We start from the raw sequence: 24,990 nt of genomic DNA, 5'->3' as shown, positions 1-24,990 counted from the left end.
TGCCATAATTCCTCCGATGACAGTGCTATAAGTATGTGATGTCTTCATTGGATCAGATTTCATCTTTACTGTTTAATTGGCAGTAGTATAAATAGGAGTTAAGTGTCATTTCTTCCTGACTCTAGTTAATAAGGATATGTATCTATCTAATTTCATTAAATGTTACATTTTAATTTTTGTGTTTGTGCTGTTTTTAAATTTGTTTTATAAAGCATTTTTTTTTCATATTTCTTTACATCCATGTTTATTTCATTTTATACTGCATTCCACAATTCTGTTACTGTATATGTTAAATTATTTCATTTTAAAAATTGTTTATATTACAGTACGTCATTCTTTTTTTTTAAATTTTGATGAATATGTAGTGGATTGGGTTCCTGTCGCAGGCAGTATTGCCGAAACATGGCCTGTTACACATCAGTTGCACCACATCGGTGTTATCTTTTGGACGGATCTCCTTGGACATTTGTCTATACCTCACTCATTTGCTTGCTGGTAATAACCTAGCGCATAAAGGTGCCTGAGACAATTGATGCAAAGCTAAATTTAAATCCCATGCTGACATAGCCTTTTTGACAGGCAGATCTGTCATAAATCCAAAAGTGAATGCATATAGATTTCATATCAGTATCGTTATATTCCACTCGCGCTCTATAATGAACTTCTGTTGAAGATGTACTGAGACCAGAATCTGAAAGATGATGCAGATGAGGAGACTAGGATCTTCCAGACATTGAACACATCAGATTTGTGAATCTTCTCCATTTTAGCTCATAGGAATCCCTGGTCAGTTTCTACCTTGTGGCTAATAAAATTTCTCAAGTTCTCTGACATATGCAGATTGTCAAATCATTCAGCATTAAACTACCAGAGACTGAAGTTTGGGATGCACTATAGTTCTTGCGTTTTGAGTGAGTAAATCTATTATGCATGGATGTATGATTAGTGGTTCCTGCGCCATATATCCAGAAATGGGAACTAGTCTGTCTTGACCGATTAGTATTAAGTGCCTTGAATCCTGGCATATCTTTTTGAAGTGTCTTGGATATTGTTGGTATTGAAGAAAAAAAACATACAGTATCTTTCCTTCCCAGGAAATTGCAAAAGCATCTGAAGTGATGTAATGTTGACGTGGACATAAGAACATAATATCCAAAATTCTCTGTTGCTTTCAGTTGCAAAGAGATTTACCTGTGGCATTCCCCATGTCTAAAAGAGATCCCGGACCATGCCATCGTTCAAGGTCCATTCATGCAGTTTGAGATTGAGAGAGTTGGCTATCTGATTCTGTTCTGCAGTCTACTAGAGACAGATCCTTACTGCTAGGTTTCAGATCTTTAGTGTTTCTTGACATAACGTTGGACCCCATGCTACCCTGTTGTTGGTATAAAATATTGCTACCTCATTGTCTGTCTGAACTTGGAGAATAAATCCAGTTAGTGAATCTAAAACCCTGAATGGCATAATGGATTGCTCTTAACTTGAAGATTGGATATGACCCAAATGAGCTCTCCATCTTGTTTTGGAAGTGTTGGTAGTTAGGACCAACTTGGACTTCAGGTAGCGCACATATTTGCCTTGCAAGAAATTGGATGGTTTGGCCTACCATTGAATTGCCTTCCTCAAGTGAATTTTAATTTGAATACTGGAAGAGTGGGATTGAATATGCTGATTCCATTGGCCCAGGTACAACAGTAGTAGAATGTACTACTTAGTCTGTAATCCCACTAGGGACAGACCTAGTACCTGTAAAATGAAACTGTAAACTGCTTAGGTCTAAGCAGTATAGAAATACTAAAAATGAATGAATTGTCTCCCTCATATGGAGATATGCTGACGGTGCTACATGCACAGTTGCTTCCATGTGTCTTAGTGGTTTCATGATCTGTCTTGCCTGTGCGTAGGGCCTGTAAAATAAGTTGTGTACCGAGTCCATTATTTTGACTCTGGGCCAAGATAAGGAATTTGTCAGGTCAGTGTGTAAATTATCCCTCTAATGAACTCCAAAATCTGAGTAGGAGCAAGGATTGATTTTTGACTGGTTTATTAGGAACCCAATAACTGTTGACCATGAGTTTGCAACAAACAGGGGCATATTCCCTGAAAGTAGCTAATCATCCAGGTAAGGGAATACAAATACTGTCTGTGAAGATCAGTTGCCATAACTGCCAAGTGTTCGCTAAATATTCTTCTCCGTGGACAAACAGGCTGCTTGTTCTCACATGTGGGTCGACGTCCGCGTTGGTCTGGGAAACAGGTAATTTTGCCAGCAAAATATAAAAAAAATTTTCCAGAGTCTTCCTGCCTGTCACGTGAGTGTTCCCACTCAGTTATTTTTTCTCAGAGGTGAGTTGCGGTCGAGTTTTCACTGCTCCTCTGAGGCCGGGAAAGAGTTTTCTGGTTGTCTTTTTTTTTTTTTTTTTATTAGAATTTACAGTTTAAAAAAAAACTGTCATAGTTTTTTCTTTACTTTTTAGCCCATTTTTAAGTTTCCTTCATTTTTTGACGCGGCCGGGTTGCTCCCTTCTTTTCGTGCCCTTTTTTCTTTTAACAGGCACGATCGCATCTCTTGATTTCGCTGAAGCCATTTTTTCTTCCATGTCATCGAAGACACCCAGCGACTTCAAACGTTGTACTCGGTGCAACCAGACTATCTCAGGTACCGATACCCACGCTTGGTGTATCCAGTGCCTTGGGCCCGACCACAGCCCAGCCGCTTGTAGTCTGTGTCTTCGTATGATGAAACGGACCCAAGTGTCTCAAGAGGCCCAACAAGAGAAGCTTTTTGGGGCTCAGTCCGGTCCATCGACATCGGTACTGAGGTTGGCAGCATCGACGTCGGGAACGAAGGTAATGGCTGTGGAACGACCAACTCGTGCTGGGAGCAGTGAGGCATCGAGTGGGTTTCCCTGTGTCGAGGCCTCCTGTTATGCAGGCCCCCTGGGACCGCCCCAAGGAGACTTGAGGATTCCACGTCTTCCTCATCGGTACCAAGGAGTCTCGATGACGGGCGTTAAGCGAAGTAGAAGAAGTACCACCATCGTTCTCCTTCGACACATGGTGCCGGGATCTCTGGGGCATTGAGGGATTTGGCACCCAAGAAGCGTCTGTGCCGAGAGGATCGCTCCCCCTCTATTCAGGAGGTGCCAATGCGTCAGTCTGGCAGCCCGGTACCTGCTCCCGAGCCTCAACAGATTCTGCCACCGGCTCCTTTACCGACCCTGCAGCCTTGTCCGACGGCTGCTCTTGACAAGCGCATCAGGGCCCTGCTTCTAGAGTTTCTGGAAGGGTTACTGCGCCAGGCTGCTTCGGTTTCGGGGGTGCTTGCGCTTTCTGTACCGTCGGCTACAGCGGTCTCTGGCCCTTCACCTGTGGTGAGGTCCCCGACCTCGGTGCCGCCTACCACCCAAGTCGACTCTCCTTCGATGTCAGTGGAGGAAGCTTCACCGGAGTCCCAGCGGGCGTTGACTTCTTGGCACCGCCATGGAGGACGTCGTTCCTCGGCATCGGGGCAGGCTCAGTTTCGCACTGCTCTAAGAGATGTCTTGTCCGATACTGAAGATGAGCGCTCATTGGAGGAAGAGGAGGATCCCAGGTACTTTTCTTCTGACCAGAAAGGAGACTGTCTCCACCGGAGAGTCTACCCTTTACCTCATTTGTCCAGGAAATGACTGCAGCTATTCCCTTCCCTATGGAGGTTGAGGATGAGCCCAGGGCTGAGATGCTCGAGGTCCTGGATTATCCTTCTCCACCTAGAGAGGCTGCAACGGTTCCTTTGCATAATGTACTTATGCGAAACTGGTCGTTCCCTCTGGTTTTCCCTTCGGGATCACGGGGTTAGACAATCTTTAAGTACTATGTTTTTGTCTTATCTATCTTGTTCTGGGTGACATCCAGGTACGCTTAGAGCAATCTTGGCAATTGATGATTCTCCCCCATGCAACCGACACATTGTGTGTGCCCATATTGGACATTTATTTGTCACACATTAACGTTAACATCATGTCTTATATCCTGCTACCACCTTTCAGTTCTACGTCGCTAACAATCATCTGGGAATTAACGTTAATTATTACAGAAGTAACATCAAAGCTAAAGTACATATTTCTTAAAAAGAAGAGTTTTTAAAACTTTTTTTTCTAAATAAAAGAGCATGAAAATATTCCAGCAGTGTCTGACAGCCTGAAAAGACAGTGATTTCTCAAAAATTATCATTCTTCTCTTACCCGTAACTGAAGGAAAAGTAAAGAAGTTGGCACTATCACACAAGGGGCATTGCGTAAATTCTGGCTTTACTTCACGCATGGTGAGTTCTCTGCAAGCTAAATGAAATTTCAGAAATTCGAAGCACACTTCAAAGATTAAAGTTATATAAATATATCAATTGTTGACTGACTTAAGGAAGGCAAAACCTGACTGAACACTACCATGGTTGAAGTTGTCTGACTTAAGGAAGGCAAAACCTGACTACCTTGGTTGAAATAGATTGACGTTGACTGTCATTGGCAGCAAGCTAAGAATGCTCTTGAGAGCTCTGATTTTTTTTTTTTTTTTTAAGGTTATACTTAACGTGGTGGTCTCATGTGGTGACATCATTGTGTGGCTGTTTGGATCCTAGCCATCCACTAAATATGCTATACTAGAGAACGTTTGAATTTCATTAAATGCAGAGAGGACTGGTTTCACCATAACTTTCTCTCCTTTGCTATTAAATTCTGTAGTCCTGTAGAAGTCTTGTTGTAAGCTGTCCATTAAAGAAATGAGTGAAAGTTTAAAAATAAATGTCCCGTGGGAGAGAGTGGAAGAGGGGGGGGGGGTAATAGACATGGCAGAAGGTCATCTTTGTGAATTGTTAGCTAGCGCAGGAATTGAACATATAAGGAGTTAATACTTCAGATCGTCAGATAATATATGGAAAACGGGCAATGGCTAATGTTTATCATTGCAAATGATATTTGCTGGTGATCATAGATTGTGTGAATAAAGATGATCGAATTTATGCACATGAGGGAGGGTGGGAGGGAGAAAACATGAAAAATTTGATGACAGTAGTACACGGTTTTATTTATCTGCTTTGGATTGTATTTCTGGATATTTGGAACGTAGGATGAGATTTCTGTATTGAATGTCGTCAATAAAGTGTTGAAATATAAAAATAAATAAATGTCCCATTTTGTTCTGTGTTCAGGGATGAGCATGGAGCAGACCCCTATCACACAGCTTATGAGATGCCTTATGCAGCTGCAGGTGGGGGACCTACCTATGGGCCTCCACAGCCATGGGGACACCCTGAAATGCACGTAATGCAGCCACATGGCATACCCATCCAAGCCAGGTAAACTTTTTTTTTTTTTTTTTTTTTTTTAATTTAAACATGTCTCCATTTTAAGTTCTTGGTGAAAGGTTTTAAATCCACAGAACTGGACACTGGAGTCTTCCAGTTTGGATTTTAGATTTCCGTATATACCCAACCATAAGTCAATCTCATGTGTAAGTCAAGAACAGTTTTGGGACAGTTGAGGCCGTACACGTAGCCAAATTTGAGCCCCCCCCCCCCCCCCCCCCCACCAGCTAGCAGGTCTTTCTCCCTGCCACAGACTTCTCCCTGCCTCACTCACACCCCACCACATAGACCTAGCATGCCCTCTCTGTTGCCCCCCCCCCCCCCCTCCATATCTGAAATGTTTTCTATACTGCCCGTTTTGCACTCCAGAGCAGGTCTTCTGACCTGCCTGCCCATGTGGAAACAGGAAGTTGAGTCAGAGGGGGTGGGACAAGTCAGAGGGCATGCTCTGGAGCAGAACTTGGGCAGTGTATGCTGCAGTGCCAGTGCTGTATAGAAGATAATTTGAGAACTGAATATACATGGCTGGTGGGTGGGGGTGGGGGGGGGGCTCAGTCCCTAACAGGCCAATCAGAAGTGAGTCCCAGTCATTCCCCTGCCTGTCTTAGCAGAATCATAACAATGATAATATATAAATTGGGCATTCACCGTTTAGGATCTTATAGAGAAAGCAAAAGAATTTGAGCATAATCCTCGCCTCTATAGGCAACCAATCTAATTCAACAAAATATGAAGATTTATCCTGTTTCTGTATTGAAAACATTAATTGGATTGCAGAGTTCTGAATTGTTTGCAGTCGCCAGATAACCTGTATAGGCGCACCCAAATAAGATTACAGTAGTCCAACTTGGACAAAAGCGGTGCCTATACCAATAATTGAACTGCTCAAATTAAAAATACTCTCTTATGTATCTTAAATTCCTCAAAAGAAACAAACAGCTCTTAGAGCATTGAGTTGAGAGTCAAGAGAGAAATTCTGGCCAACATAAACCCTCAGTATCTTTATAACAGAGAGAAAGTGAATACCTAGTTTTGTCCACCATTATATGTTGCACTAAAGGGTGAGGATTGTTATCAAAAAGTAAAAATTTGGCCTAAATGTCTCAACTTAAGTCGAGTATATATGGTACTCGCCCTTTCTCCAAATTCTTGGCAAGTTACAGTTCAGGCACTGCAGTTTATTTCCCAACCTATAATTTGTTTTATGCCTGAGGCAGTGGAGGGCACAAGAAATTTAAGTGAGAAAAGATATATTTGAATCTTGTCTTCCTTTATCTGCCCACTTTTCTAACAACTAAACTATTCCTTATTTTATTTATACCTACTTGTTCGACTGCTACTTCCACAAATTAGCACAGGCAGCAGACATGTAAGCTCCCCCCATCCCATTCCTTCGCATGCTACGCATGCACACTGCCTCACCACAGCATAGATGTAGCACAGGTAGCAGCAGAGCAAGCTTGACACACCCACGCACCGCTCGCTCACTGTGTTTCAGTGGAGAACTGGTACATCATGGGTAGCAGCAGGGCAGGCCTCTCTTACACACATTTAAATTGTGCTTCTTTGTGTGCCTGGCCAGACTTGGGAACCTGCATGATATCGATATGGGCACACCGCCCCCTGTGATGAAGAGCTTTAAGGAATTTCTGCTATCCTTGGACGATTCGGTGGATGAGACAGAGGCAGTGAAGCGGTACAATGACTATAAATTGGACTTTCGGCGCCAGCAGATGCAGGACTTCTTTCTGGCCCACAAGGAAGAAGAGTGGTACGTGTGTCTCTCGCTACACTTGCCAACATTTTCTTATCCTTTGCCCTTCACCTCCCCATTGTCCTCCATTTGCACTCCGATTAGGATTCTCCAGTACAAAATGGGGAGCAGGGTTGCGGAGATTAGGGAATTCCTGTCTAGGGCTGCATAATAGTCAGGATTTGACTTTATACATAGAGATTTTGACTACCCTTCTGTCCTAGATGTTGCATGCAGATAAGTTTTTTTTTTTTTTTTTTTTTTTTTTTTTTGTATTGATTTTTACATACTAACTCACCAAAAATATAATCTGAAATAAGATGGGATTTCTTAAGGCAGCTAAGCCCTGTCAGAACACCAGGTTTCTCAGTGGTGTTCTATTAAATGGAAAGTTTTGATCCACTGTTCTGTCCCGCTATAATTTATAAATTTGTGGTCCCAGAGTGTCTGTACCACATGAGTAATCTACAGAAGTTGTGTGTCTTACAAATTTTTAAAGGAGGGGTTAGCAAGGGTGAGTCTACCCTTTCTCCGAGGTCAAGCAGGCTGATTGTTCTCACTGATGGGTTACGTCCACGGCAGCCCCAGGATCGGAAGATCTTCCTAGCAACAGAATTTTATTTTTTTTTTATTTTTGTTACATTTGTACCCCGCGCTTTCCCACTCATGGCAGGCTCAATGTGGCTTACATGGGGCAATGGAGGGTTAAGTGACTTGCCCAGAGTCACAAGGAGCTGCCTATGCCGGGAATCGAACTCAGTTCCTCAGGACCAAAGTCCACCACCCTAACCAGTAGGCCCACTCCTCCACTTGCTCTTGCGAGATCCGCATGCATCATGCATGCGCGACCGTCTTCCCGCCCGCCTCAGCGTGCTCCTCAGTGTCTCTTTTTCCGCTGTCAGAACGGACGTGTATCGCTCATTCGCGGCCCCAGAGAGGCCCCTGTCACGTTCTTCGCTGCGGTTTTCGTGCCTTTTCGGCTAGTTTCGTCGTTCTCTCTCGTGTGTTTTAAAAAAAAAAATTAGAGTTTTTTTGTTTTCCAGTACTTCTTTGAAGTTTCCCACGTAAGTTTCCTTTCTTTTCCGTGCGCGGCCTGTTTTGCCGCCCGTCCGGGTCGGAGTTCCATCTTTTTATTTATTTATTTGTGATTTAAAATTTTAACAAGAACAACTTATTGTTCGAAATACAACCGTAAATGTTTCAAATAAAGATACATTAGTGACATAAATCAACGTTATCACAATTCACATCAACAAAATAAATTTTCTTTTTGCTTGTTAGCCCACATTTACATTTTGAAAGAGAGCAATAAGAGTTAGGGAAGATTCTACATATTAAAGTAAAAAAGAAGAAAATAATGGCGTGGTATTCCGAGCTTTATCTAATTAAGTTGTTTCAAGTCCAGAAATGATTTCAGGTGGTCAGGTGAATAAAAGGTATATTTCACCTCACCCAACTTAACATTACGCTTACAGGGATACGCTAAGAAAAATGTTCCACCGATTTCTATTGTCCTTGATTTTAACGCCAACAAAGCTTTTCTCCTTTGTTGGGTCGTTTTCGTCACATCAGGGAATATTTATACCTTTATACCTCCAAAACATGTCTTCAAATTTTTAAAATAGAGTCTCATTATATTATTAAGGTCTTGCTCAAATATTAGAGATACAAGCAAAGTGGATCTTTCCGCATTTTCATCTAAGGTTTGTTCCAATTTAGCTGAAATGTCCCCAAGACCTTTCCCATTCTTGGTGTTCCCCCGCATCTTCCTTTAATATGTTTGTAATGTAATATATTTTATTTACTGGCGGCATCGATTCCTGGGGAATTTGTAATACTTCATTTAAATATCTTCTAAATAAATCATGCAGGTTCATCCCAAATATTTTTGGAAAGTTCAGCAGACGTAAATTTAATCTCCTATTGAAATTTTCAATGTGTTCCACTTTTCTTCTGAGATCCATATTATCTTTAACAACAGCCTGCTTAAATTCTTGCATAGATTCCACATCCTTCTGAATGTTTTGAATTTTTCCAGCTAATTCACCTTGTAACTTATCCATTTTCAAATTTAATTCTTCAAACTTAATTTTAAAAGTAGAAATTTCACCTGATGTCTGTTGTAGAGTAATGTCCATTTCATTCAGCTTCCTCCAGATCATTCCTAGGCTTATTTCCTCCTGCATTTTCTCTGAGACTTCTGTCTCAGTCCTCAGCGTCTTTTGCGACGATTCCAACACCTCACTGGTGAGCTTACCCAATACACTTCCTGCAGGGCAAAGTTCAGCCACTGGGATTGACGCTGACGCTGGGATCGGAGGTCTCTGTGTCGAAGGTGGAGAGAGAGACACTTCATCTCCCGGCAGGGGCTCAACTTCCCTTGAAGTCCCCTCAATTTGATCCCCGTCTCGTACTGCCTGGGAAGGCACGAAGAATCGCCCGAGGCCCGTCTGGATTGGAGAGGAAGTCGAGGTTGGTGGGGGGATCAATCTCGCCGACCCCTTACGTTTTGTGTGGGGCATTTTGCTGGGGAGTTTGTTCCTCCGAGACGAGTTCTACGAGCGTCCCTCAGCGCCGAGTTCCATCTTAATCAGTCAATTGTCTTGCCAAAATTCTTTCCCCATACCCGCCCTGCTGAACGTCAGCTGCACACATTGCACTGCAAGAGAGCATTGGCCTTCTACCTGGAGCGGACAAAGCCCCATAGACAGTCCTCCCAATTGTTTTTCTTTTGATCCCAACAGAAAGGGAGTGGCTGTCGGGAAACGCACCATATCCAGTTGGCTAGCATATTGCATTTCCTTCACTTATGCCCAGGCTGGGCTGACTCTTGAGGGTCATGTCACGGCTTATAATGTTAGAGCCATGACAGCATCAGTGGCCTACTTGAAGTCAGCCACTATTGAAGAGATTTGCAAGGCTGTGACATGGTCATCTGTCCACACATTCACATCTTATTACTGTCTTCAGCAGGATACCTGACGCGACAGTCGGTTCGGGCAGTCGGTGCTGCAGAATCTGTTTGGGGTTTGAATCCAACTCCACCCCCCTAGGCCCATTTTTATTCTGTTCCAGGCTGCACTCTCAGTTAGTTGGTTCTGGTTCTAGGTCAATCTCAGTTATGTCCTCGCTGTTGCGAGGCCCAATTGACCAATGGTTGTTGTTTTAAGTGAGCCTTGGGGGCTAGGAATATCCCATCAGTGAGAACAAGCAGCCTGCTTGTCCTCGGAGAAAGCGAGGTTACTAACCTGTAGCGGGTATTCTCCGAGGACAGCAGGCTGATTGTTCTCACAATCCCGCCCTCCTCCCCTTTGGAGTTGTGTCTTCCCTTGTATTTTCTTTATACTGGACTGAGGAGCTTGCTGAAGCGGGCGGGAAGACGGTCGCGCATGTGTGATGCATGCGGATCTCGCGAGAGCTAGCAAACTTCCGTTGCTAGGAAGATCTTCCGATCCTGGGGCTGCCGTGGACGTCACCCATCAGTGAGAACAATCAGCCTGCTGTCCTTGGAGAATACCCGCTACAGGTTAGTAACCTCGCTATCTTAGATGGAAATCCCTAATCTCCACCCCAGCTCCCTAAAACTGTGCTATTTTCTCAGGCCCTCTTCCATTCCTTGTACACTCTATGCTGTGTTTTCAGGCTTCCCTTACCTCACATCCTTTGTGGTGCATCTCTAGACCTCTCCCTCATCCTGTGTGCTGTATCCTCAGGCTTCGGCCTGCTTCTGCACCCTCTCTGGTGGATTCTCAGGCCCCTACATCATCTGGTTTCCCTTACGATTCCACCTGTACTGAATCCTCAGGCCACCCCCCTCCCAGTTCCTGCACACAAATGGCTGCCACCTGCCATCTTTCCTCTTCTCCCATCCTTGCACACACTTCTGATTCCTCAGGCAACCCATTCATCTCCTTGTACCCTCTGTGATAAATCCTTGGGTTCTCCCACCAGCTCCTGCATCCTTTGTATGGAATCCTTAGACCCTGTTCGCATACTGTATGCTTGACCTCAAGCCCCTCTCCCTACCTTGCTGTCAGCTTACTGTATGCTGCTGCCGTTGTGTGATGTGCTCTGTGGATATCTGATTCTTAACCAAAACCCTCTTTTCCCCTCAAGAACCAGACTCAGGACTCCGTGCCCTTTGAAGCACCTTTTTCTGGCCATCCACGAAAGCCATGGAGCGCTTGTCTTTCTGTGACTTTGGTGCCAATATTTTGTTTTTGTTTTTTTGTTTTGTTTTGTACATTTTTTTTTTAGCTCAGTCAGAACACACGCCGCGCCCAATGCGGTGTTTAGTGAACAAAAGTTTGTAGGGCATAGTCAGGCAGGTTGGAAAATACACCAAAAAAATGAAAATGCACCAAATGTCCAGATTTTTGTTTTAAAATCCCATAAAAAATTTCTGAAGAAATCCTGAAACACCAGTTGGAGGCTGGAGGTGTTAAAGTAAGAGGCACTGTACTTGTTATATATCTGAAACCACCTAAAATTCGCAGAATATTGAAGGTAAATGTGGAATTCTGGAGAACTTTAATTTCTTCTCTCTCTGCTTAATTGTAAAAGTTGACACTTGTGAGATGCTGATTACTTGCTGTGATTTGTATGTATTTTGGTATGTAAAGGGGGTGGGTATATGGGGTTTCCTGCAGAAGTGGTAAGGACTATTCCTTTTGCAATTCTACTTAGCCCCAAGGGAGTACTGCTGGGGCATTATGCCCCGTGATGGGCTGGCCTTCTTGTAAACTGTTATTTCTCCGAGGGCAAGCAGGCTGCTTGTTCTCACTGATGGGTGACGTCCACGGCAGCCCCAGGATCGGAAGATCTTCCTAGCAGAAGTTTGCTAGCTCTCGCGAGATCTGCATGCATGACCGTCTTCCCGCCCGCTACAGCATGCTCCTCAGTCTCTCTTTTTCCGCTGTCAGAACGGACATGTATCGCTCGTTCACGGCCCCAGAGAGGCCCCCATCGCATTCTTCGCAGCGGTTTTTGTGCCTTTTTGGCTTGTTCGTATCTCCTCTCATGGGTTAAGGAAAAAAAAAAGTTTGTTTTGTTTTCCGGTACTTCTTCGAAGTTTCCTTTCTTTTCCGTGTGCGACCTGTTCTGCCGCCCATCAGGGTCTTTTCCATTTTTTGGTGCCCCTTTTTTCGGCATCATCGCGTTTGACCTCGCCGGCGCGATTTTTCCGCCCATGTCCTTGAAGCCTGCCAGTGGCTTCAAGTGCACACGGTGCCACCAGAGGATCTCGCTAACTGATAGACATGTATCGTGTCTTCAGTGTCTCAGGGCTGGTCATCGCCCGGACGCCTGTACTTTGTGCCTCCAGCTCTAAAAGAGGACCCAGGCGGCGAGATTGGCTCAGTGGAACATCCTGTTCGGAGCCTCGTCCGGTCTTTCGGCGTCAACGGAGCCAGCGGTACCGAGGTCATCGCCGGTATCGATGTCTGCATCGGAGGGAGCATCGACGTCAGAAGTGCAGGTGATGGCTGTCCAGAGATACCACGCTGGTAGCAGTGAGCCATCGAGTGGGTCTCCACTTGCCTCGAGGGCTCCTGCGGTGCAGGCCCTCCGGGACCGACCACCTTCGGACCTGGCCCTGAGGAGACATTTGGATTCCACGTCTTCCTCATCGGTACCAGGAGGCGCTGATGCGGTGCTTCGGTCAACTTCCCGTCATAGTACCGAGAGCTCCGGGACACCGAAGGATTCAGTACCCACGAAGCGTCGACGCCAGGAGGACCGCTCACCGTCCATACAATAGGTGTTGATGCGCTCTGCTCCGGACAGCCCGGTACTACCTCCACGCTCCAGACAGGTTCTCAGCTCGTCGCCGGTACCGGCCCCACTGCCTTGCTCGACAGCCACTCTGGACGAGCGCCTCAGAGCCATACTTCCAGAGATTCTGGAAGGGCTGCTGCGACCTGCTCTGGTACCGCCGGTGCCTGCGCTGGCGGTACCGTCGAGTCATGTGGCAGTTGGCTCTTCGTCCATGGTGCGGACTGCGACGCTGTTACTGCTTGCGGCATCGGTGTCCACTGCCACCCAGGAGGACTCCCCGCCAATGTTGTTGGAGGGAGCTTCGTCGCCGCCGGCACGGGAGTCTTCTTGGCACCGCCGTAGGGGACCGGGTTCCTCGACGTCGAGGCGGGCTCGGCTTCGGACTGAAGTCCTGAACTTGTGCCCAATACAGACGGTGAGGCCTCGTGGGAGGCGGAGGAAGACACCAGGTATTTCTCTGACGAGGAGTCTTTTGGCCTACCTTCCGATCCCACCCCTTCGCCAGAGAGAAAGCTTTCTCCCCCTAGAGTCTGTCTTTCTCCTCCTTTGTCCGGGAAATGTCTACGGCCATTCCCTTCCCAGTGGTTACTGAGGATGAGCCCAGGGCTGAGATGTTCGAGGTCCTGGACTATCCTTCACCACCTAAGGAGTCGTTCACTGTTCCCCTTCATAATGTCCTGAAGCAGACATTGATGGCGAACTGGGCGAAACCATTAAGTAACCCCCACATTCCCAAGAAGATTGAGTCCCAGTATCGAGTCCATGGGGACCCGGAGTTGATGAGGACCCAGTTGTCTCATGACTCTGGAGTTGTGGACTCGGCTCTCAAGAAAGCCAAGAGTAGTAGAGATTAAGCCTCGGCGCCCCTGGGCCGTGAATCTAAGACTCTAGACTCTTTTGGGAGGAAGGCCTACCATTCTGCTATGCTCGTGTCCAAGATCCAATCCTACCAGCTGTACACGAGCATCCACATGCGGAACAGTGTGCGGCAGCTGGCGGACTTGGTCAATAAGCTCCCATCGGAGCAGGCCAAGCCTTTTCAGGAGGTGGTCAGGCAGCTGAAGGCGTGTAGGAAATTCCTGTCCAGGGGTGCCTACGACACTTCTGATGTAGCGTCCAGGGCCGCTGCTCAGGGTATAGTGATGCGCAGACTCTCATGGCTGCGTGCCTCTGACCTGGAGAATAGAGTCCAGCAGCGGATTGCGGATCTTCCTTGCGGGGGGGATAACATTTTTGGTGAGCGCGTTGAACAGGTAGTAGAACTGCTCCACCAGCGGGACACCGCATTTGACAAGCTCTCCCACCGGACGCCTTCAGCATCTACCTCTACAGGTAGACGGTTTTATGTGGGACGGAGGAATGCTCCTTATAATAAGCGTAGGTACAATCCCCCTGCCCACCATCCTGCTCAGGCTAAGCCCCAGCGCGCTCGTTCGCGTCAACAGCGTGCGCCTCCTCAGGCCCCTGCAGCTCCCCAGCAAAAGCAAGAGACGGGCTTTTGACTGGCTCCAGGTGAGCATAGTCGAGATAAGTGTCTGTGCCGGACGATCTGCCGGTCAGAGGGAGGTTAAAGTTTTTTCACCAAAGGTGGTCTCTCATAACCTCCAACCAGTGGGTTCTCCAAATAGTCCGGCTAGGATACGTCCTCAATTTGATCTCAAAACCTCCAAATTGTCCTCCAGGAGCTCAGTCTTTCAGCTTCCAGCACAAGCAGGTACTTGCAGAGGAACTCTCCGCCCTTCTCAGCGCCAATGCGGTTGAGCCCGTGCCACCGGGGCAGGAAGGGCTGGGATTCTATTCCAGGTACTTTCTTGTGGAAAAGAAAACAGGGGGGATGCGTCCCATCCTCGACCTAAGGGCCCTGAACAAATATCTGGTTCGAGAAAAGTTCAGGATGCTTTCCCTGGGCACCCTTCTTCCCATGATTCAGAAAAACGATTAGTTATGCTCTCTGGACTTAAAGGATGCTTATACTCACATCCCGATACTGCCAGCTCACAGACAGTATCTTCGATTCCGTCTGGGAACATAGCATTTTCTGTACTGTGTGCTACCCTTTGGTCTCGCTTCTGCACCCAGAGTGTTCACGAAATGCCTGGCTGTAGTGGCGGCATCTCTACACAGACTGGGAGTGCATGTGTTCCCTTATCTCGACGATTGGCTGGTCAAGAACACCTCGGAGGCAGGAGCTCTACAGTCCATGCAGGTGACTATTCAACTCCTGGAGCTACTGGGGTTTGTGATAAATTATCCAAAGTCCCACCTTCTTCCAGTTCAAAGACTAGAATTCATAGGAGCTCTGCTGGACTCCCACAATCTTTTGTCCCTGGTCTCTTGGGTACAAGCGTCTCAGCGGCTCGGCAGATGCTGAGATTGCTCGGCCACATGACCTCAACAGTCCACATGACTCCCATGGCCCATCTCCACATGAGATCTGCTTAATGGACTCTAGCTTCCCAGTGGTATCAAGCTGTGGGGGAACTAGAAGACGTTATCCAGCTGTCCACACTCTTTCTCAAAACCCTGCATTGGTGGACAATTCGCTCCAATTTGACCTTGGGACGTCCCTTTCAAATTCCTCAGCCGCAAAAAGTGCTGACTACGGATGCGTCTCTCCTGGAGTGGGGAGCTCATGTCGATGGGCTTCACACCCAGGGATGTTGGTCCTTCCAGGAGACAGGTTTTCAGATCAATCTCCTGGAGTTAAGAGCAGTCTGGAACGCGCTAAAGGCTTTCAGAGATCGGCTATCCAACCAAATCATCCAAATTCAGACAGACAATCAGGTTGCCATGTATTACATCAACAAGCAGGGGGGCACCGGATCTCGCCCCCTGTGTCAGGAAGCAATCAGGATGTGGCTTTGGGCTCGCCGTCATGGCATGTTTCTTCAAGCCACGTACCTGGCAGGCGTAAACAACAGTCTGACCGACAGGTTGAGCAGGATAAGGCAACCTCACGAGTGGTCTCTCAACTCGAGAGTTGTTCGCAAGATCTTTCAAGCGTGGGGTACCCCCTTGGTAGATCTTTTTGCCACTCAGACCAATCACAAGGTTCCTCAGTTCTGTTCCAGACTTCAGGCCCACGGCAGACTAGCGTCGGATGCCTTTCTCCTGCATTGGGGGAAGGGCCTCCTGTATGCGTATCCTCCCATACCCTTGGTAGGGAAGACTTAGCTGAAACTCAAGCAGGACCATGGAAGCATGATTCTGATCGCTCCATTCTGGCCGCAACAGATCTGGTTCCCTCTTCTTCTGGAGTTGTCTTCCGAAGAACCGTGGAGATTGGAGGGTTTTCCAACCCTCAGAACGAGGGGGCGCTTCTGCATCCCAGCCTCCAGTCCCTGGCTCTCACAGCCTGGATGTTGATAGAGTAGACTTTGCCTCCTTGGGTCTTTCTGAGGGTGTCTTCTGAGTCTTGCTTTCAGGAAAGATTCCACGAAAAGGTGTTATGCTTCCAAGTGGAAGAAGTTTGCCGTCTGGTGTGACAGCCAGTCCCTAGATTCTCGTTCTTGTCCTACACAGACCCTGCTTGAATACCTTCTGCACTTGTCATGTCACGGCTCACAGTGTTAGAGCCATGGCGGCGTCAGTGGCCCACTTGAAGTCAGCCACTATTGAAGAGATTTGCAAGGCTGCGATGTGGTCATCAGTCCACACATTCACATCTCATTACTGCCTACAGCAGGATACCTGACGCGACAGTCGGTTCGGGCAGTCGGTGCTGCAGAATCTGTTTGGGGTTTGAATCCAACTCCACCCCCCCTAGGCCCATTTTTATTCTGTTCCAGGCTGCACTCGGTTAGTTGGTTCTGGTTCTAGGTCAATCTCAGTTATGTCCTCGCTGTTGCGAGGCCCAATTGACCAATGTTTTTTGTTTTGAGTGAGCCTGGGGGCTAGGAATACCCCATCAGTGAGAACAAGCAGCCTGCTTGTCCTCGGAGAAAGCGAGGTTACTAACCTGTAGCAGGTATTCTCTGAGGACAGCAGGCTGATTGTTCTCACAATCCCATTCTCCTCCCTTTGGAGTTGTGTCTTCCCTTGTCTTTGCTTTATACTGGACTGAGGAACACGCTGTAGCGGGCGGGAAGACGGTCGCGCATGCGTGATGCATGCGGATCTCGCGAGAGCTAGCAAACTTCTGTTGCTAGGAAGATCTTCCGATCCTGGGGCTGCCGGGGATGTCACCCATCAGTGAGAACAATCAGCCTGCTGTCCTCGGAGAATACCTGCTACAGGTTAGTAACCTCGCTGCTTAGTGGGTGCACATGATTCTTTAGATAATAAAACAAGCCCAGAACAAAGAATCCTTTTATCATTGGGGGTTCTTTGGGGTGGGGAGATCATAATACTTACTATTTATCAGACCAGTGGAATTGATACTTTAAGTGATATTTAGAGAGCTGCCGTCTCAAAAGCTTTTGTACTACTTTGCCCTTTGAATATTCAATGCAGTCAGTCTAAGCTTGCATGGGTTCCTGTTTTATTATATAATAGCTTAGGTTACCATTGAGCTTGTGATGATAGTAAAAGAAAACCCTACTGCTACTTCAGTGATTTTTGCCTCATTCCTTTTAATCTGGTATGCCTCTGCTTTGTTTATCATGTTGTACATATGAACATTTCAGAACATAAATCTGGGTCAGACCAAAGGTCCTTCAAGCCCATCATTGTATTTCCAACCATGGCTAGTTCAGGTCACAAGTACCTAGTAGGATCCCAGAGTAGATTGCATGCTGCTTTGGAGAGTGGAAAGGAGGGGCAGGACTAAAAAGGGCCGTTCTTTGTTTTGGTTGCTACTGTATATTCCTCTTTCCCTCTCTGTGGTTTGATTTGCGGCCTTCCCTCTTGGTTTTCATGGCCTAAAGGTTCCGCTCCCGATATCACCCGGATGAGGTGGGCAAGCGGAAGCAGGAAGTCCACAGTGCCCTGCGTAACCGACTGGGAGTGTACATGTACCTGATGGATAACAACTGGTTTGATACACTGACACTGGACATCGAAAAAGCCAATGCAATTGTCAAGCTGTTTGATGCAGGTATGTGAGGGTAGACATCCCCATTTCTCTCAAGGATCCTTCTTTCCCTGTGAGCCAGAGGACATGAGGTCTGAAGGAGATTAAAAAAAAAACTGCATGCCACTTCTAGCAGGCAACTTCTTTTCTCTGTTGCCTTTTTCTTGAGACAGGGAGAAAAGAGAAAATTCTGTTGCAGTAACTATGGCCAGTGAGAACATTCATTCATCATGTGCACTTTTCCCTGTTGTAAGTAACTTTGATCCCTTCCTGCCCCTGCACGGGGTGCCCTTCTTTGCTTCAGCTGTGATAAAGATGGAAGGGGGAACTGAGCATGACATGAAGATCCTGGACATGGAGGAAGAAGAGGAGAAGCAGGAGAAAGCTGAAGCGGGGAAGAAGGATGAGGTGCGCCCACCAGATGGTGAAAAGAAAGCTGCAGAGAAGGAAGAAAAGGAGGAGAGCAAAAAGGTGAGGAGACTGGGAAGAATCAAGGACTTCCCTTCAGTTTGTGTCATCAGACAACTTGGCTTATATTTTGTTTACAGGCTCTTCGTGCCATGAAGTTTGAGCTGATCTATTGCTTTTCTTAGAGCTTCTTGCTAATTTTTGTTTTAAGTAAAAAACGATTTAGTAAACATAGTAGATGACGGCAGAAAAAGACCTGCACGGTCCATCCAGTCTGCCCAAGAAGATACATTCATATGTGCTACTTTTTTATTTGTACTGTCCTCTTCAGTGCACAGACCGTATAAGTCTGGCCAGCCCTATCCCCGCCTCCCAACCACCAGCTCTGGCACAGACCCTATAAGTCTGCCCAGCACTATCCCCGCCTCCCAACTACCAGTCCCGCCTCCCACCACCAGCTCTGGCACAGACCGTGTAAGTGTGCCCAGCACTATCCCTGCCTCCCACCAATCTGTAGCTTCAAGCTGCTACAGATTGGGAATTTTAAAGCAATCTTCCACTGATGTTTGATAGTATTGGTGCTATTTAAGAGAGTGCCTGCTATTTTCTTTTCTCTTACTGCCGTATCTGGCTGCATGAAAAATCAAATATTCGGGTGGAGGGGAGGGGGCCAGTCATTTTAAAGGCATGAAAGATGGCAGAATCCATACATAGTGACTTAATAGAAACATTTTCAGTCTTTCTTCCTCGCCCCATCCCCTTAATCACAGGCAGAGGGTGAGGAACCTCCAGAAGAGAAACCGAAGAAGGCAGAGGAGCAGGAGGAGGAGGAGGAGAAGGAGAAGAAGACAGTCCCCAAAGAGGAGCCAGACAAGGAACCCAAGAAGGTAGATGTCCAAGTTTAAAACAATACCAAATGACATGAGGTAACTTTTCTATAATTGGCTGCATTGGCAGACCGTAGAAGAAAAGAGGCAATGTTATACAGCTAGAATACAGGATAAAGAAGAGAGTAAAACCTCAGAGCACATGCAGAATTGTTTTATAGTTTTTATTGTGAAAAATAAATTGAAAGAGCTATATAAAACTGTTTCGGCTTCTGCCTGCACCAGGGTATATTAAACCAGTGATTTGAAAAGCAACATATAGAGACCACTTAAAAAAAAAAAAAAAAAGATGTGTATATCTATTTCAAAATAATTGTGTAGAGAATGTATAACAGGGACAAAACATCTACATATGAAGATGCCGTATGCATAACTAATTCTTAATCTCCCGTAAATATTGCAGATAAAGCAGCCTTGTTTCCTAGAGAAACAATATATGTTTGTTCAAGGTGCCTGGGGATGAGGGTATGGGAATTTCTCATATTATGTTACCACTTATTCCTCCCAAAGCAGGCAAAGAAAAAGAAGAAAAGAAAGCGAAGTGGGGATGACAGTGAAGATGAAGGCAGTGCCTCTGAGTCTGAGTCAGAGTCAGAAAGTGGGAAGCCGGCCGATGAGAAGGAAATTGCAGGTGATATTTTCAATATAGAGAGATTTTTTTATGCCTGCCAGTTTTCTCCTCCTCCTTCTCTTTTGAGTTCCACGGAGTCTTTCTTTGCAACTACCCAGGATTTTTTTCTCCTCCTTTATATCTCCGTGGCCCCACCACCACTGCTGAAACTTAGCCTAGCTATCCAAAGCAAAAAATCATTGATTGCAAATTGCAGTTATCTCCATCCCCCAAGTTGAGCATTTAGCTGTTTTTGTTGAGAGATGGTTGAGATTGTCTTCCATGAAGAGTCATAAATGCTGCTTCTGTAGCACCGCTGGTATATGTTAGAAGGGAACCTTGTGGAGTGGAGGAGTGGCCTAGTGGTTAGGGTGATGGACTTTGGTCCAGGGGAACTGAGGAACTGAGTTCGATTCCCACTTCAGGCACAGGCAGCTCCTTGTGACTCTGGGCAAGTCACTTAAACCTCCATTGCCCCATGTAAGCCGCATTGAGCCTGCCATGAGTGGGAAAGCGCGGGGTACAAATGTAACAAAACAAAAAAAAAAAAAAAAAACCTGAGTCTTCACATGGCCAATTGCTGTGGAGTGATAATAAGTATTGCCTACCTTCTGGACCCTGACCTTTTAATAGTGTGGTGGGTGAAAGGAAAGGAAGTTCCCTTGGTGCTAAGATATGAACATGCAGCAGACCTGTGATTATTATATAGAGAGTTAGGGGAGAGAGTCTATATGAGGAAAAATTGCCCTCAGTGCTGAATTTGTACCATTGGTTATATAGAAGGTAAGAGGTTGAGTATTTGTTAGCAATAACTGATCTTTCAGTGCTGAGCCCATAACAAGGTTGTGGTTACATGGAGAGTGGACTGTTTCCATAGCATCCCACAGATCAATCCAGAGACGTGAGGGTTATGTCCCTCTACCAGCAGATGGAAATAAGAGAGAGAATTTCAGAGATAGCTATATGTAGTCATGTGCAGCCAGCTTCTCTTCAGTATTCTGTCTACCTAGCAGGTGGAGAGTCATAACTGTGCAGCTCTGGATTGATCCAGCTCCTAGCCCGTCCAGCCTCATCCCTGTTGAGCCTGGATTAGGGTTGAGGTCCCAGATCGTGTGGATGTTTTCGGGGGTATACCTGGTGGTGCCAGATACTCCCCTGTTCCCAGCCTCCTGTGCCCTGCTTGCTCTGGCACTTACTGTCTCCTGGAAAATAATAAAACAAGCAGCATCTGGCCACTAAGGTAAGCTCTGGAGGGGCAGCAAAAAATAAAAAAAGACCCGAAGGGAGCCAGACGCAGGAGCGCTTTCTAGCGCTTGACTTTCGGTCGGGAGGGGCCGCAGTGTTTCCCTCAGTGCTCCCCGTGTCGGTACTGTCAGAAGCCACCAAGCGCTGTTCTGGTTTGGGAGCCGGCGAGCATTGGCCGGCAGGTGCAATACGTGTGCGTGGTGTAGCACGCCCAAAGTGAGACCAGCAGGAGCAGGCAGCCCGGTTTTTGGTGATGCGGAGGAGACTTCCCATTTTGGCGGGAACTGCCGGCCTGTCCGTGACGGATCCTGATGTTTGCACCACTTTCTCAGTGCCGCTGCACTCGACGTTGCATGTGGTGGCAGGAAACCCTCAATCTGAGCAGGCTTTTCTGCGGGCAGATTCCAGTCGTGTTAATGACCCGGCACAAGCTGCTGGAAACGAGGGGGCCCCGTTTTCGCCAGAGTTTGTGCTACTCCTGCACAAAGCGTTCTTATTAAAGTGGTCAGGAGCTTCATAGGGCCTAGATAGATACTTCTCCCTCTCCTCCCGAGTCTTGCCACTCATCACAACCTCTATTGCCTTGGATTTTGATGCCACCTCAGCGGAGTCGGATGGGGACGATGCCCACCTTTAAGGGGACTCTCCCCCCAGGGGCCACGGATCCCCTGACAACACAGCGTCCTGCTTATTTAGAAAAGAGGAGCTTCTGGCCCTGATTATTAGGACGCTTGAGGTTTTGAATATTTTTCATCTTTGGAGGGCACAACCGGCCCGCTGCCCACTCCATCTATTATGTCGTGTACCAAGAGCCCCACAAAATCATTCCACATTCATGAGGCCATGAAAATCCTCATCTTGGCACAATGGGATATGCCAGACTGAGAGTGACGCAGGTGATAGCTCGCCTTTATTCCCTGCCAGCATCAGATTTGGAGTCCCTGCGGCTGCCTATGGTCGACTTTTTGATTACGGCAGTCACGAAGAAGACCACTTTACCGGTTGAGGGTGGTATGACCCTTAAGGATCCTCAGGATCATAAGCTGGAGTCTTCTCTCAAACTTAACTTCCAGGTGTTGGCACTCAGCCTTTAGGCAACCCTGTGTGGCTCTTACACGGGCTGGGCATGTTTTTCCTGGGTTCAAAAGGCTTCATCGGCTGAGGAGCTTATCCTCCCAGCTCTGGAGTCCAGTCTAGCTTTCTTAGCGGACCTTCTTTATGATTTGCTGCAGGCATCTGCCAAGGAGGGTTATTGGCCGTCTCAGCACATCACTAGATTTGGTTGCGACATTGGGCGGCAGATGTGGCTTCTAAGTTGAGATTAGCAAGGTTGCCTTTTGGGGGAAATTTCTCTTTGGGGAAGATCTAGAAAAGATTGTTAAAGTGCTGAGTAATTCTAAGGCTCAGCACTTGCCCGAAGATAGATCAAAGGCGGGAACCTGCTCCACATTGTCCCGCTTCCGAGAGGCTAAGTGCTACCGCCCAGGCCTTTCAGCAACTTTGTTTTCAGCAGAAGTCGCAGTCCTTTTGTAGCGAGCTACGATTGGCAGTTTCTGCCTCTAGAGCACAGCCTCACGCAAGAGGCTCACAATGAGGGGGCCCTGCCCCATTCCCTGCCAGTTGTTGGGGGAAGACTGTCCCACTTTCCGGGGGAGTGGGCCAGAGTAACTTCTGATGAATGGGTCTTGGAGGTAATTGGGAATGGATACAAACTCCAGTTTGCCCGACTTTTGTCAGACTTCTTCCTAGATTCTTCCTTCAAGTCTGAGGCCAAGATGGCTATATTGTGGGAGACCCTGACGTATTTGTTACGCCTCAGTGTAGTGCGACCCACCGGAAGAGTTGCTCCATTTACTTTATGGTGTTCAAAAAGGGCGTCGCTCTCACCCTATATTGGACCGCAAGGTGGTAAACAAAGCCTTACGAATTTGGCACTTCAGAATGGAAACTTTGCACTTGTTCATTGTCGCGGTACAACCTGGGGAATTTTTGACCCCACTTGACCTGAAAGAGGCATATCTGCACATCCCCATTTGGCCCTCATCAACGCTTTCTTCGCTTTGCGGTGCTTGATCAGCACTGGCAGTTTCAGGCGATGCCATTCGGACTCACTACAGCACCCAGAACTTTCTCAGAGGTCATGTTGGTTGTCGTGGCAGCATTCCAGAAGGACGATTGGCTCATTCGAGCACCATCCTACAAGGAGAGTATCAAGTTGACAGACAGTGATTTCCGCTTCCTAGGCTGGATGATCAATTAGCCAAAATGCCATCTTTTGCCATTGCAGTCGCTGGAGTGCTTGGGTTCAGTTTAGCATGTGGGCAGTGATGATGTCCCTACCAGCAGCGCGCAGTTCAAGGCTCCAGTGGCAACTGGAAAATCTCCTGCGGAAGCTGGCACCACGGGCCTGGGATTACATTCAAGTGCTGGCTCCATGGCAGCCATCTTGGATGTGGTATTGTAAGCCAGGAGCCACATGTGACCTCTTCAGTTATCTCACCTCGGCAGTCGGTTGACTGTCAGAGGATTATCAGGTCTGGGCGCTGTGGATGCCACAAGCCAGGTCAACAACGCAATGATGGCTGGCTGCGGAACATCTTCAACGGGGTTGCCTCTTGGCGTTGCCGGATTGGGTGGTAGTGACCACGTATGCTTCCCTATTCGGTTGGAGGTCTCATTGCCTAGGTCGGACGGCCCAGGGGGCTTGGTCCCTGGTGGAGGCGTAATGGTCCATCAACTGGTCAGAGTTGAGGGTGACTCGCCTGGCCCGTGCCGTTGCTGTCTGACAATGTTACAGTGGTAGCATACGTGAATAAGCATGCTATACGTATGCTACAGTGGTAGCATATGTGAAGAGCGCATCCCTGGCACAAGAGACGGAGTTCCTCCGCCACTGGGCGGAAGTACACATGACCCTGCTGTCGGAAGCGCACATAGTGGGATTGACAGATGTACAGGCAGACTTCCTCAGTTGGAATTGGTTGGACCTGGATGAAAGGGAACTGTCGCTGCAGGCGTTCTTGCACATTACAGACCGCTGGGGAAGGCCGGAGATGGACCTCATTGCCACCAGGGCCAAAGTGAAGGTAGCCTGGTTCTTCATGGGCAGGGAGTCCGGTGCAGAGGGAGTCGATGCCGTACTGCAGAAATGGCCCTTGGATCTTCTTTGTTTTCCCACCATGGCCCATGGTAGGGCATGTGGTGGGCTGGATTACGAGACATCCCAATACGGTGATCCTGGTGGCTCTGGATTGGTCTCTGCACCCGTAGTGCGTGGACCTCATCCGCCTCTTAGCCAATCGTCCTCTGTGGCTCTCTGCACAGGATGGACTTCTGATTCAGGGTCCTGTTCGAATGAAGGATCTCTCCCACTTTGGTCTCAGAGAGACTGGCCTTTGAGAGGGCACATCTGAGGACGAAGGGTTACCCGAACAGGGTTATTACAACCATGCTACAGGCCAGGAAGTGTTCCACTTCCACCACGTACCGCAGTGTGGTGAACGTTTGAAGCTTGGTGTTCTTCGTCTGGCGTGCCACTGCTGCGCTTCTTTTACACGGAGCGAGGTCGAGCTAACTACCTTGTTGGGAGGAGGTGGAGGTCGCTCCCTTTTATGACTTATCTGGTATGCTGTTTTTTTGCACAACCCTTTGAAGCAACAGTAAAAGAATATTATATAGCCCTTGACGCAGCCCTGCTGGGCGAAACACGGCTTGTGTCGGGCTGATTCTGAATATTTTTGTTATTTAATAAATTGATATTTCTCTCTTATTGATCTGCTCTTTTGTGTTTCCATTTTGGAGTTTGCAGACCGGTTGCCCTGTTGTTTTCTTGGCCCCTGCTTTAGGGGCCGCATTAAGGGTACTTTGTTAGCTGCACAGCTAGATATCCTTTTCCTCTGGGCTGACGTCTGTTTCCTCCGGGCTGTGAACCATCTGTGGCCACTTAGGGTACTGGTG

General features: G+C 47.3%; 1 protein-coding gene across 7 annotated transcripts in view; it reads left to right on the top strand.

Annotated features, from left to right (window-relative positions):
• LOC115457644 (serrate RNA effector molecule homolog) overlaps window positions 1-24,990 on the top strand; it is a 65,156-nt gene that overhangs the window by 18,427 nt on the left and 21,739 nt on the right. For 5 of the 7 annotated variants that reach the window (XM_030187166.1, XM_030187165.1, XM_030187164.1 and 2 more), the window contains exons 4-9: window positions 5,189-5,335; window positions 6,927-7,115; window positions 17,738-17,907; window positions 18,188-18,354; window positions 19,062-19,178; window positions 19,689-19,809. In XM_030187166.1, coding sequence (XP_030043026.1) covers window positions 5,189-5,335; window positions 6,927-7,115; window positions 17,738-17,907; window positions 18,188-18,354; window positions 19,062-19,178; window positions 19,689-19,809 — 911 coding nt within the window. The remainder of the gene's footprint in view (window positions 1-5,188; window positions 5,336-6,926; window positions 7,116-17,737; window positions 17,908-18,187; window positions 18,355-19,061; window positions 19,179-19,688; window positions 19,810-24,990) is intronic. The other 2 variants (XM_030187167.1, XM_030187163.1) reach the window with 1 other exon arrangement.

This window comes from Microcaecilia unicolor, chromosome 14, assembly GCF_901765095.1.
Source record: "Microcaecilia unicolor chromosome 14, aMicUni1.1, whole genome shotgun sequence".
Classification (NCBI taxonomy): Eukaryota; Metazoa; Chordata; class Amphibia; order Gymnophiona; family Siphonopidae; genus Microcaecilia; species Microcaecilia unicolor.
Note: the sequence above shows the minus strand (reverse complement) of the source record. Positions and strands in the feature narration are given on the sequence as shown.